General features: G+C 39.1%; 1 protein-coding gene across 2 annotated transcripts in view; it reads right to left on the reverse strand.

The window, feature by feature from the left end:
- The window catches only part of Mctp2 (multiple C2 and transmembrane domain containing 2), a 177,015-nt gene that overhangs the window by 110,080 nt on the left and 53,248 nt on the right, over window positions 1-13,687 (reverse strand). The window contains exons 9-11 of one of the 2 annotated variants that reach the window (XM_010621001.3): window positions 11,132-11,262; window positions 3,000-3,186; window positions 336-429 (exon numbers count right to left, since the gene is read on the reverse strand). In XM_010621001.3, the coding sequence (XP_010619303.1) occupies window positions 336-429; window positions 3,000-3,186; window positions 11,132-11,262 (412 nt within the window). The remainder of the gene's footprint in view (window positions 1-335; window positions 430-2,999; window positions 3,187-11,131; window positions 11,263-13,687) is intronic. The other variant, XM_010621000.3, reaches the window with a different exon arrangement.

Below are 13,687 nucleotides of genomic sequence, written 5' to 3' on the forward strand. Positions count from 1 at the left end.
ACAGTAAATGTGTAAACTTGAGAAACTGTCATTTGGGGTACCAGAGCAAAGCTTGAGCAAACAATTAACATACAAAAAAGAAACATTGACAATATAATCCACAAACAGCTTTGTATCACAAATGGACTAGCACGTGCCTTAATCAGAATAAAGTTATTTGAAAAATAATTTTGTGAGAAATGTGCAGTACAGAAAACAACTGCCCAACTCTGCATTGCTTTTTCCTACTACCCTATTTAACAGTGTGGAATTATACTTCTACTTATTATAACGATTGCTTTGATATGACTTTAAAACAGGAAAAAATAAAATTAAGAAATGAAAATATTCTGTACCTGAGAAATCCGCTGCTAAGAGGTCTACTGCCTTTAAAACCTTTACTTGTAAAATTCCAACATCCTTCATATCTTTCAAGGAGTTCTGTAAGCACTGAGTGGGAGAAAAAGAGATCACACGTGAAAATAGCTTTCTAATATACTCATCATGACATAAAGTCCTATAGGGAGTACTTTCCAGATTTCCTTGTCTTATAAAGTTCTTTTAAAAGTTCTTAAAATGAATCATGTTCATCAGCAGGACAGTCAGGCATTTACAGCAGCCGGATTAAAAGAAAAGAGGCTGAGAATTAATTAACTACAAAATAAACAAATTGGAAGCACATACAATCTACTTTTAACATCGCCCCCTGGTGTTAGTACAGATATCCCACTGGGAAAATGTGTGGGTAGAATTACATTCATTCTCTTTTCCCCCCCTACTTCTCTTTAATGTAACTTTAAGTCACTCTAAAAGGAAACATTATCCTGATCTAGTTAGTACAAACTTTATGGATACCAGAGGACTACACTTGGGCCCACCAGAGATATTTATTATCACTGGAAAGAGAGTAAGGAAGAAAATAGAACAAATTTCCGGGTCTATGGTTGGCCAGTTCATTAAATTAGAGATTTATCATCTATTATCAGCCTATATACCCTATATTTATATTTTCTTTAGTGAGCAGTCTGCATGATCCACAGCATGTATACACACTAGTCATTAAGCATATTATTGCATATTTTAAGCACGCGCACACACACACACACATATATGTATGTATGTACTTAGATGTCTCAGCATATGGCATGCCTTATAAATTGTATATGAAAGACATAAGCACTCTTTCATACCTATAGAACACATCACTGGAAATGATGCTGCTTCAAATCTTTAGATACATTGTTTCATAAGCAGATCTCATGCATTTATGGAATGGCAGCAAAATCCTTGTTACTTAGGTATTCCAGAGTCTAGTAACAAACTTTGATAATAATTGAGATCTCCCTAACCTAATATGTATCATTCTTGTGAAATTTTGAAAACCGTTTCTCCTGTATATTATGAACATGAACCAATCTTCCAACTAGCTCTTAAACTAAGATGAAAGCCCTTGCAGTAAGATAGTTTTGTATATCTTCATCTATTTTTATTTTCTATTTTTACTAGTACATGTTTGTAGTATACAATGATTACATTCACTGTAAGGAATTATAATATGTATATAACACATTTCAGTATTTTTTTGTATACCTTTAAAGAAGTCCTATTCTTGTAATCTGAAAAACAAATTCAGGCATCTGTAACCTCTGCCTTGTAACACAAAATTCTTTCCTTCTAACATGATGGCCAGCTGCCTACTGAAGAAACATTTGGCATTTCTATTTTCATTATAGTCTCTCCAAAACTTTTTTCAATTAATGTTCCTCAAATCCTAAGGCAAATAAAAGTAGCCATTATTATACTATCTACTGTTACTTTGTCAATAAAAACATACCACGTGAATTTCATGAATTTTGCAATTTGTCCATGGGAAACTTTAGGGAAAATTTTAATCTTCACAATCAAATCTTTTGCTCAGCCATCAGAAAGAATATTAACAGTGAACTCTGCCCAAACTCTTCCCAGTACAACTTGGTACCAAGAACCCATGTTGATGGTGAGATACGTGACTGGTGTGCTCTTGAAGGTAAAGAATTCTTCCATTAATCAATATACCTAAACAATGAAAGATTCCAGGGCACTAAAGTTTATGTGGAGAGTGGCACAGCTATTAAGGATTCATCTTTGCCTAATCTTATGCACTTTCTTAAAACATGTCTTCCTTGTATGACAATAAAAGAAACATATTGATTTACAGAGAAGATGCGACAAAAACAAATGCAAACAAGGGCATGTAGAAAGCCAGGGTACAAACCAATAGAGACCACAGCCATTTAATTTAAAAATGCTGAGAGCTGGGTGTAGTGGTACATGCCTGTAATCCCAGCACTTGGGAGGCTGAGACAGGAGGATGAGTTCAAAACCAGCCTGGGCTACATAGTGAGTTCCAGGTCAGACTCAACTACATAATGAGACCCTGTCTCAAAAAACAAAAACAAAAAAAACAAAACAAAACAACAACAAAAAAAAAATGCTGAGTGGACTGTTAACAGCAACTAAAGGAAAATCACACACAAATACCACGAATACCACGAATACCGTCATCCACAGAAGTATTGTAAAATGGTCCCTCCTACCAATCTCATGCTTTGCTAAGATATGAGCAAGTTCTCCCTTGATCCTGAAAAATTATGAAAAACTATCTATAACATTTCGAACATTATTACTTGATTTAAAAGGTGAGGTTTTTGATCTTCTATTAAAATTCCCATTCCACACACAGAGATGCTAAGAGTCTGCTTCCTTGAGGATTTCAGTCTTCCCCAAAGACTTCCTAAAAGCCAAAAATTCAAACTACCTTTTTGGCTCTTAAAAATAGCAAGGCAAACTCTAAGTCTCCTTTCACCTTCTCACTAATGCATTAACCCCATGTCTGATGCCTTGTTTTATGAGACACACAATTAAACATGGGACAAAGATCGCTTGTTGATGCAGTTTTTCAATTCACAGACTTCATTTCAATTTAAGAGGGTGAGAGGTGGAGGGGAGGGGAAGGCACCGTCACCAGACACGCCACTTACATATCGCTGGGAGATCTGCTTTCTTTCACTTGGATCCGCTAAGGGGCAGACGCAGAGATCTGAGACAGAGACTCCCACACAGGGCGCAAGGGTGATCAACAGGAGGAGCGCGCCCAGGCAGCTCTCCAGGGGCAGCTCCAGGCAGTTGGTTTGCTTCAAGGGGAGTGCGGCGATATCCACTTTACACCTTGAAAGATATCAAGAGTCAGGCATAGAAGAACGACAAACTCAAAACCAAGGTAGAATCTCCGCAGCACCTACCTATATTTATTTCATAACCCTCAAACTTCATTCTGTCTGGTCTTAGGTTTATTTAACAGTGAAAGTTTCAAGGGTTTCTCCCTGCTTGGAACACTCTCTCAGAACCTATGCACTGCAAACTTGAGGACAGAACAGGCTAGGGAAAATTAAAGAGAAGGCAGGATCAGGGCATGGCCAAAGAAACTTGGGAAGTCATGTCTTTTGCCAAAACAGGTGCGCAGAAAGAAATGGTATCAAGAATTAGGGAGAGAAAAAGCTCCACGTGTAGATATTATAGTGAATGCTTTAAGTGGCTTTACATGATCTGCAGCTTGTGTAAGAGAATAAAGGATGCGGATCCACAAAGAGAAGGGACAGAAAAGACAAGAGAAATGTAAGTGGGTAAGGGTTAACAGAGAAAGCACTTTCTTTTCAATTAACACCAATTGGTGAATTTTTATTTAAGGAAATATGTTAAGGTGTTTTCCTAATAGGCATGGTTCCACAGGGTTTTCTCAGGTGGGTTTCTTTTGGACAAATGGAGCACAAAGCACCGCTGATTGATCCCAGTTCGGCAGTGCTGCCAGGAAGGGCTGTACCCATCTGCTATAAATTGCATTTTTTCCGCCTCTTAACAGCCAATGTTCTGGAGCTGTTGAAAACCTCAAACACATTTAAATACAGAAGCAAACACCACGGCGGTGGGGGGGGGCTGAGATACTAAGCCATGTATTTGCTTCAGCTCTGAAAGCTCTGGTTTTGTGTGTACCACACCTACTATGTTTATGGGTGCAAGGGGGTGAAGATACAAGGACAAGGGGGCAGGCAGCAGCTCTTCTTAGATGAAATTTTAAAATGTAATTATCATTTGCTCCCCACAATTATAGAACATGATGAATATTCATGACTTTAGGAACAGAAGCATTGCCTCTCTCAAAAAGCAATATGGATGGACACTACCCCTGAATCTTCAATGGACTTTGTATGCTAGCAGACAACTAGAAATAGGTAACCTTCACCTCTCTATGAAAAACCATGATTTTGAGTTACATGGACATGTAGACAAGCATTTGCCAGTTTCATATATTTGAAAATTAAAATCTGCTTCCTTATTAAAATAGGAAAATTAATTACATTAAAAGGTATACCAACTTTTATTGTAAGACAAAAAAATACATATTGATAGGTGCCTGTAAAATTAAATATATATGGGTATTTGTTTCCCACTTACTTACCCAAAGTGAGACCACACTTTGGAGGAGGTGGTGATTACTTTTGCATAAATTTATCAAGTAATCTATTGGAAACAGATTATAAATATGCACGTATAATATATGCATATTATATATATTCTTTACATTTTGCATCAAAACAATATTTTCCCTAGCAATAAGGAACCTTTTAAAATTAAAATATAACTAGGTGTGGTGGTTCATGCCAGGATCATTACAAACTGAAGACCAGCCTAGGTTATATAGTAAGTTCACACAGCAAAACTTCATCTCAAAAAAAAATAAAAATATTACTAACCATGAAAAGGGAAGTCACTAAATATTTTTATTTCATAAGCAATTATGTGCAAAGAGAATTTAGTTTAGTTGGAAAAACAGAAATGTCAAGTGCTTTGTGTCATTTCTAGAAAATCATGAACTCATATATATTTTAAATATCGCAATAGTATGTGTGCCTAGGAATACTTTGTTTAACATTGTTATATACACTTTCACTTAATAAAGTTCCTTCTTGCAGAATGACTAAATGACCTGACTTTTTAAGAATTTTCTCTGGTGGTCACTTTAATTAGCTCTTTCTTCTTAATGCCATTAATAATAATAACTTATTTTTATCCGTACTTCATCCTAAAGAAAGAAGTAATACATTTCTTATAAACTTCTCTCCACCAGGCCAGCTACTGTACCCTATTTCAATTTCAACCACAGTACATATTGTTCCAGTTTGGCCTAATGTTGGCAGAACCAGAAGTACTAGAAGTAAACCAGAGATAAGGGAATGCTTCTCATTAATCCCTATCTAAGGGGCATTATTAGCCTAAAGCAGTAGAGAAAAAGTATGTAATGACCTTTTCTTTCTGAATTGCAGATGATTTTACCATAATACCAATACAAACTTCCAAAAAAACGAGGAGAGTATCAGGTAAATAGAATAGCATTTCTTACATAGCATTTCTTTGATAAATGATCAAAAAATGGCATCTGAAAGATAAATGAAATAAAATCTAAATTTTGAAAGATGATACCATTTTGTAACACATTCAAAAACGTTTTAAATTAAAACGTCTTAAAAGTGGAAACCAGCCTTCTCTTTTCCCCTAGCAAACCAGTCGGGTCGATGTCCATGGCAGGTCGTGTGGCTTCACATACAAGTGGAGTGACCGCGTCTGGACAAGGGTTCAGAAGAATCGACACCCTGACCCTCAGGTGACCAGACAGTCCTCCTCCCGATGTCCGATCATAGAAAATGTAACAGGAGTGCTGGTATGACATCAAAACTTACTCTTTGAAAACAAAACCAATACTATCTCTGCTATGTGCGTACCTCGGTGGTGGCTACCATGGCTCCAAAGTGCAAGAGGGAGGAACCCATGGCTTTGTGACCTGCGTGCCTCGCTAGCTTCATTATGTGGACTCCCCAAGCCTCTCCAGTGCTCCCAAGTTTATCAGAAGGAATTTGTCCTTCCTTCTCTCTAGATATCTGCATGCGTGCTGTCTCCTAGAAAGCTCTTCCCCCAAGCACCGTATCATGCTATCTTCCACCCAGTTTAGGAGTCTCACACCAGACTTTCGGTTCCTCCAGGAAGCCACCCACCCTGCCCCCAAGGTCTGTTGGTTTTCAGGGTGCTGAGACCCACACACCCCATGCCATGCCACTGCCACTCCCTGCTTCCATTCAGTAGCACAAAACTGAATGCCCAAAGACAGCACCCTTGTCTTCATTACTGGCCACTGAATCTTCAGTCCTTTGCAGCCTTCCTAACACACAGTCTGGTCTGCATTTCTCGAAAAATTTAATACAGAAATGAATGCTACTGGCATAAACAAACCATACAATCAAAACATTCAAATTAACCAGTGTTTTCTTTTAACTGTTTTTTCTTCTCTGTGTTAGAAAAAGATTGAAATAAATGCATTTCCTGGGTGCCTCCCAGACTGAAAATTCCTTGGACCCACTCACCTGAAGGAAACAAGGACTAAATCACTTTTTTTCTGCAACAGGCATATATTAAAGCTTCCTGCCTCCACCCAGAGGCTGCTAATGTGCTGATTTAGCATTGTTTCTGACCTCCCATGCTTGTCTTTCTCCATTAATCCCACAGCATTTTAATGTTTTAATCCAACACATAATTTCACCATATCAGTCAGCCAAACCTGCGCAAGTTTTACTTGCCATGATAGCTTTTAACCTCTTATTCATTACCATAATTCTATGTTTTATATTACAGGCTGGTCAGCTTTTAACTTAAATGCAAGGGGCAGAAAAGAGTGTTATGGTTTTAAAAGCTGTAAATCTCAGGGACCGAGGAAGTTGAAGAACAGGAAGAAAACAGTGAATGTGTCAAGTCTGGCTGTAAAAGCAGATCAACGACATGGGGTGCAATTTGTCCCGAGAAACACTCCAGTCCAGATCTTTCACTGCCTCAGAGCCACTAATAAATGGGGGAAAGTCGGAGCCCCTTTATGAGACACCGTCTGGAACTCAAGCTTAGCTGAGGCTGGCTGGTCCAAACAGGCTACGATTCTCCGCTTTCACCTCTGCAAATGAAATGAATATCTAGAATACTCGATAACAAGTCAAACTCTAGCATCACTTTGCAATGAAAAATATCCATTACTCTACCACACAAAATGGGATGATAAATATTAATCTATATTCATACTTTTGCATTTTGTTAAAAATGTGGAGCAGGTTAAACTTAGCTTTATGTCTTAATTTCCCTAAAAAATTCACTATCCTTATCTGAGGTATGAGATATGATGCAATCTTTTCCTTTTATTTATATTAAGGATAGAAGCCAGGGCTTTTGCAACTAAGCTATATTCTTCAGAGTGTGTGTGTGTGTGTGTGCATGTGTGTGTAATGCATGTGCAGGTGCCTGCCTCAAGGGCTAAGTTGCCCCAAACTTGTGATTTTCATGCCTCAGCATCGCAGAGTCCTGGGACTATCTTGTAATATGTGTTTTTCCTATGAATATATATGGGAATTGGGCTACATGCTTCCAGGGGATTGTTGAGTGGCAATAAGCACCTGTATGTCGCTAGCTTCAGCACCCTTAGGAGTTCCGTGTGGCTTAGCCAGAGCCTGCAGGAGGGTGAACTATGGCCCCAGGGAACTCAGAGACCCCCATGTAACTCAAGAGCGCTTGGAGGACACCTGCTGCCGCACAGAGCTATATTTAAATCATCGCCATGCTAACAACCTGCCAACACCTATGTAAGGTCTCTTCACATAACCAGTCACTGACTGGCCCTTTCATCCGTGACACCAAAGCCCCAGTATGACTCAAGCCAATCTCTGTTGTTCAGTTCTTCAGCCACTGGCTTCCCCTGCCACCTTAACCTTGCAGATGTTCACTGTTTATTTCTACTAAAAACTATAAAAAATAAAGACTACACTATTTTCAAAAGATACTGCTAGCTATATTTCACTGGTATCAGTTGTATAATTTGAGTTGAAAACCACGTAGAAATCTATAGATACTATGAAAAAATCACACATGAAAAATTATAGCCACGATAGACAATGTCAATAGACACGGGAACTGTTAGTCCTGATGAGCTGCAGGTTGGCCAGTGACCTCCTGGTCCAGGGAGCCAAACTCCCAGTGGCACATCAAGAGTACCTCATCAATCTGCCACAGTGGGAGCCCTTCCTGCAGAGGATTTCCCCAGTGGGGCTGCATGTAGAGCTTCACCTGATTAACACAAAGGGATTATCTGAAAGCAAAACATGACATGGGCTTTAGGAGATGGTTCACATTTACCCATGCTGTCAAACCACCTCTGATGGAAAAAGATAATTTCTCAATAGTTGAAGCAAAGAAAGGGCAATGTGAATAAAAACAAGCTGAAATGTTTCAAAAGTAACTAACAAGAGATAGCAATAAGTAATCTGCCACGGGTACACATAGGCTTAGCACAGTATTTTCTTTACATCTGAAAAGCAGTGTTGTGCTTTCGCCTGGACCCCTCGCACCTGCACATCCACTGCTCCATAAAGTTGTGGAACCAGATCCCAAGAGACACTCCTGTTATCTGCTGTGCCACAGGAGAGGAAAAAGGAAAGGATTCCAAAAAGAGAAAAGAAAAAAAATCTTTAAAACCCGTAAAGAGGAAGGACAGAAAGTCCAGAGGACAGGTATACTTCTCAGTTACAAACAGGAAAAAGCTAAAATAATAAATGAATACCCAAATGACAAAACATCGAATAGCAGAGGCATCTTAAATTATGTTTTTGTCTCGGTGAAGCAACCCAACACTCATTTGGAACAGCATTTCCTCCTCTGTGACGGGAACATGACAACACAATGACATGTGAAAGGCAGGGGCAGTGTCCTTTGCACCTACTAAAATAACACACGGGCCATTCATCACAGGAGGCCCAATTCCCACTATTCAGATAACACTGGGACACAGTGTTCTTTGCATTTGCGTAACTTATCCTTGCTCCATGAGTTACCACAAAGTTCCCAACCCTCCTATCATTGCCATGGGCAGGGCTTCTGTACGTCACAGCTGGGACAGTGGCAGAGGTACTGAGAAGTGTCGGAGGCACTCCAGGCACCCTGTGTGGGCACAGGCAGAGACGGTAGATGCAAGATCATACCCATCACTGACAGGCAATGATCGTGAAGTCCTCCTAGTTGAGAGGGAGAGTTGTGGCATGGCCCACGGTGCTAGCAAAGTGCACAAACCTGCCTTCGTCGTAAAGAGACTCTTATCAATGTAATATGTTGCCTAGCAGGTAGTACAATCTCTTTATGCATCATCTGTGACTAAGTAATGCACTCAGCGTATAGCATGGGGAACATGAAGGCCAGAGGTCTCAACTGCCAGGGTCACTGGCCGTGCTGGTCCCTCAGGTGGCACACAGACATGTGTGATGGAATGTAGGCATGCTATGTGTGTATACGGAGAAGCATGTGTTGCAAACCATAACTGGGGAGAGTTACTGTCATCACTCAGCTGGGTAAGAGCCAGGTGAGCTTAAGATATCTCGCAAGACTCCAGATAGTGCCATGCCACGCCACAAGAATGCTGCAAGTGGGGCTCCCCATCCATTGGTCTCAGGATGAGCTGCTGAGGCAAGATGGGGAAGGACAGGATAAAGAGCCAACGTGGGGCAGTGGACAGTGTGCTGAGGCCTTTACAGAGCAAAAGCACTGCCTGAGATACTGATCGCTGGGCCTCATGCAATTTTTATCTCTAAATTCTTTGCTGACGGAGAAACATTTCATCTCCCTGCTACTCTGCGTTCCCTCATTGTAAAATGAAGCAGTTAAATTCAGTGAGTGAATTTCAGTCTTTATTTTTTAGTGATAAAAATCCTTCCTCAAGGATTCCCCAAAGTGGAGCACAGTAAAACATTGAGATGCTCTGTCTGGAGAGGGGAGAGGAGGCCTCCATTCCCGGGGGGGCCACAAGGCATCACCTTCCACTCCAGTTCCAGGTATGGAGAAACAACTGAGGGCTGTTAGGTTCTCTTTAAATGTTTGTTTTCTTTAAAATTTTAACACAAATTTTATGCACATGGGATTGTTTTTAATAGGAAGCAATTTGAAGGGAAGAACTTGATCTTTGGAAAGGCAAAATCCTAACTCTTGGAACACAAGGTTCTTAAACTTAAGGCTAAGTCATTTGTAATCTTCTTGTACTCCACTTCCTCATCTGCAAAATGAGCCAAGTGATATATTTAGCACAATGTGCTAAAGATCAGGGGTGACCCACCCTTCTCCCAGCTTATCCTTTGTGCTCACTGTGGATGAATCAAAATACCTGTGCTATCTCATTTTCTTGTGTTCCCCGTTAGAACCCTAAACACCAGATGGGACACTTATGTTGTTGTTCATCACATATGGATGAATACCTCAATTTAGTTAGGAGGGCCCAAGTAAAGAAAAACAACAGGTTTGGCTTCAACAGATTCTATTATAGTCTGCCACAAATTACATCAAGGGCAATGAAAAGTTTTCATTATGGGAAATATCTAGCCTTTTTTATTAAATTGTTATTTTCTATGCAGCAAAACCAAACTACAGTCCACTGGCAATTTATATAAACAAAACCCTAACAGCCTGAGATGGCTGCTTTTCTTTCTTTAGAGAATCTTTGATACAAAGTACAGTTAGCCTTTTGAGTACAGTTTTCACATTCACAGACGCAACCAACCTTGGTTCAAAAACATCTTATAGATATTTTGGGGATCATTATTCCCAAAGCAAGACAATACAACAACTACTTACAGAGCATTTAGATTGCACTATGTATTAAAAATAATCTAGAGTTGATATAAAGTATTCGGAGGAATATAAAGAGGTTGTATGCAAATCCTATGCCTTTATTTAAAGGACTTGAGCATCCTAGGAATTTTGTTTCTGTGGGAGTCCAGAAATAATCCTCCTTGGATACTGGGGTGTGGCTGGATTTCTGTTTTTACAAATAATGCTTTTAAACATTGAATGACATTTACCAATTTAAAAAAAAAACAACAACAACAAAAAAGGACTCTTCCTCCAGTTAGGAGTGGCTGTCCAGCCTTCTGAAGGCTCCACGGATGAGATACAGATTGTTCTCTCAATCCAGACAGACAGGCCCTTCACTAAGACCCAGCCCCCTGGAGACACAGGGTCCCACCAAGGAGACACAGAGCAGACTTACGTGCCCAGGCGCTCCTCGTGTTTTTTGCCGTCCTTTCCCCACACTTCAATGTCCAAAATGCCCATCCTGTCAGAGAAGTAGTGAAAGTCAAACTGTTCCTGCCATTGCGGATTTGCACTCTTACACAGTGTCTAGAAAACATGCAGTTATAATATTTATTTTCTTAAAATGTCATTCATTGCTACAGCAGCTACACATTAATTTCATTTCTAAATGGCAGGTGGTCATAATGACGGGATTTGCCTCTTATCAAGTTAAACTTGTGGAATAGAAGAGACCTTAAGATTTCAGGAATGGCTAAAGAGTACTATTCATTTTGATGGCCTCCAGCTTTAACAATTTACCCACCAAGTTATTTTTTTTTTCCTCTTTGAGTTTATTGGTATATTTTAGGTGTACAGTACAGTCACATTCATTATTGGGATCCTGTACCTTCACATGACAGGTCTTGGTTCTCATTTTTTCCCCTGTCCCTGCCCTCCCTTCTCCCCTCCTTCCCCTCCCCATTTACAAACACTTCATTTCCATTTTTTCATTTTCTCATATTTTTTTTCTTTTCCCTATTTCCTTTCCCCTACCCTTCCGACTTTCCCTACACCTTTAGCCTCTTTCTTCCTATTTCACATTGTCAATTATATCATTAGGATCTTATGTACTGTTACAGTTTTTCACACCAGAGAAACTATTCGGTATTTACACATGTGTGACTTATTTATTTCACTTAGGAGTATATCCTCATATGTATCCATTTTCCTATGAATGAATCTAATTTCTCATTCTTTATGGCTAATATTCCTTTTTATAGAAAAACCACATCTTCTTTATCCAGTTTCCAACTGATGGGCAAATGGGTTGTTTCCAAGTTTTAGCTATGACAAACTGTGCCCCTATAAACATAGGTGTTACCCGCCAAGTTAAAAGAATACTGTAATAAGCCATAAAAATAAATGTATTCATGCACAGTGACATATTATCAGTAGACAGTTTGCAATTCTTCTTATAGAAATTAACTTTCTTAGAGAAAGTGACATTTTTGTTGGCATATACACACATTGCTTGCTTAAAATTATATCTATTAACAGTTGGGGGTCTTCATTAATATTTGCCAGGTGCATTAAATGAGTAATCCATGAGTTTTACATTCCTATTTTAAAATCCAAAATTGCTGAATTCAGACACTAAAATAGAGGCAAGACTAGGAGACTCCAGCAACAGGTAAAAATCGGTGAGTGGTTCGGAACCCCCACAAGTGTTACGGTGTTCCCTAAGAATAAATTAAAACTGCTTCTTTGTTGGGAGGATTTCCTTTTGTCTTCCATTTATAGAGATTTGATTTGTTGATAAAGAGTGAGTGGAGGTATCTATTCAACACTGAGCACAGCTGTAAGGACACAGCACTAGCTGTGAACACCCCACCACCATCTATTCCTGCCTGAATCAAAACATGGCCGCCCAGCTATCTGCTGTAGCCGATGTCGTATAAAATCATTGAAGTGTTTTGTTTTGTTTTTTTCCCCAATCAGGCTTAACATATGACATCCCAGAATTCAGAAGCCAGGAAGAAGAAAAGACCTCTTAGGGCTACACATTGCATGCAACATTCCCAAAAGAGGAGTGTGGTTCATTTGAACTAATTCTACGCTTCACCTTACTCAAAAGGGTTAAATGTTTCTAATGTTAGATCATTTTTCCATAAATCCTCATCTTGACCCCGGCCAACTACAGGAATCTTAGGAGAGAACTGTTGTCGACTCAGATTTTCCTCCTATGCGGGTAGTTTTGCAGCCTAAAACGGCCTGCTTAAAATAAATGTTTGAATATTTCTGATATAAATCGCTCTAGATTTTTCATATTTCTTATAAACTGTTCTTCAGTATGCACCTCATTTCTCCAGTCCTTTGTGTGGCAGGAAAGGGTGTGCAATGTTTGATTTTTCACTGAAAATTGGGCAGGACACACACCCCCTTTTGCCTCCCTAAATATTGTCCAAGCTGTGTGCATCTGCTCTGCGCTAGATGCTGAGAAGCCTGAATAGCAAATATTCTCAAGTCCATTTCCAAAATCTGCCATTGATTTTTTTGTCTATGTGGCTGTTGGCAAGTGACATAACTTTCAACTACCCTAGCTCTTTCAATTTACAAAATAGGAAATAGTCTTGTCTGACAGTTATGTAAAACAAATTAATTTGCATGGTTTGGAGACGATGGCTTTGAAATAGAATCCCCACCAAATTACAAGGTTAAAAATTAAATGGAATTTAGATTGCCGGAATAAGATAGCTTATTTTGAAAATAGCTAAAATGTTGTTACTTTTAGTTTTAATACCTTAGATACAGTTTTGTTTTTAGAAAAATCACAGCAAAATTAGCAACCCTGGAAAATTATTTTTGATGCAAAGAATATCAAATGAGGGAGAGAAAAGAGTATATAGTTTTGAAAATATTTTCAGCTATCCCATGTAATTTATACATATCAACTAGTATGCTATTTTATTTTTTGTAGGATTTTGAAGTTATCCTTTTCCCGCATTCTATGAAACATACTTTGCTTATTTTC

This window comes from Fukomys damarensis, unplaced genomic scaffold (genome assembly GCF_012274545.1).
Source record: "Fukomys damarensis isolate Sample0158 unplaced genomic scaffold, DMR_v1.0_HiC HiC_scaffold_7, whole genome shotgun sequence".
NCBI classification, from domain to species: domain Eukaryota; kingdom Metazoa; phylum Chordata; class Mammalia; order Rodentia; family Bathyergidae; genus Fukomys; species Fukomys damarensis.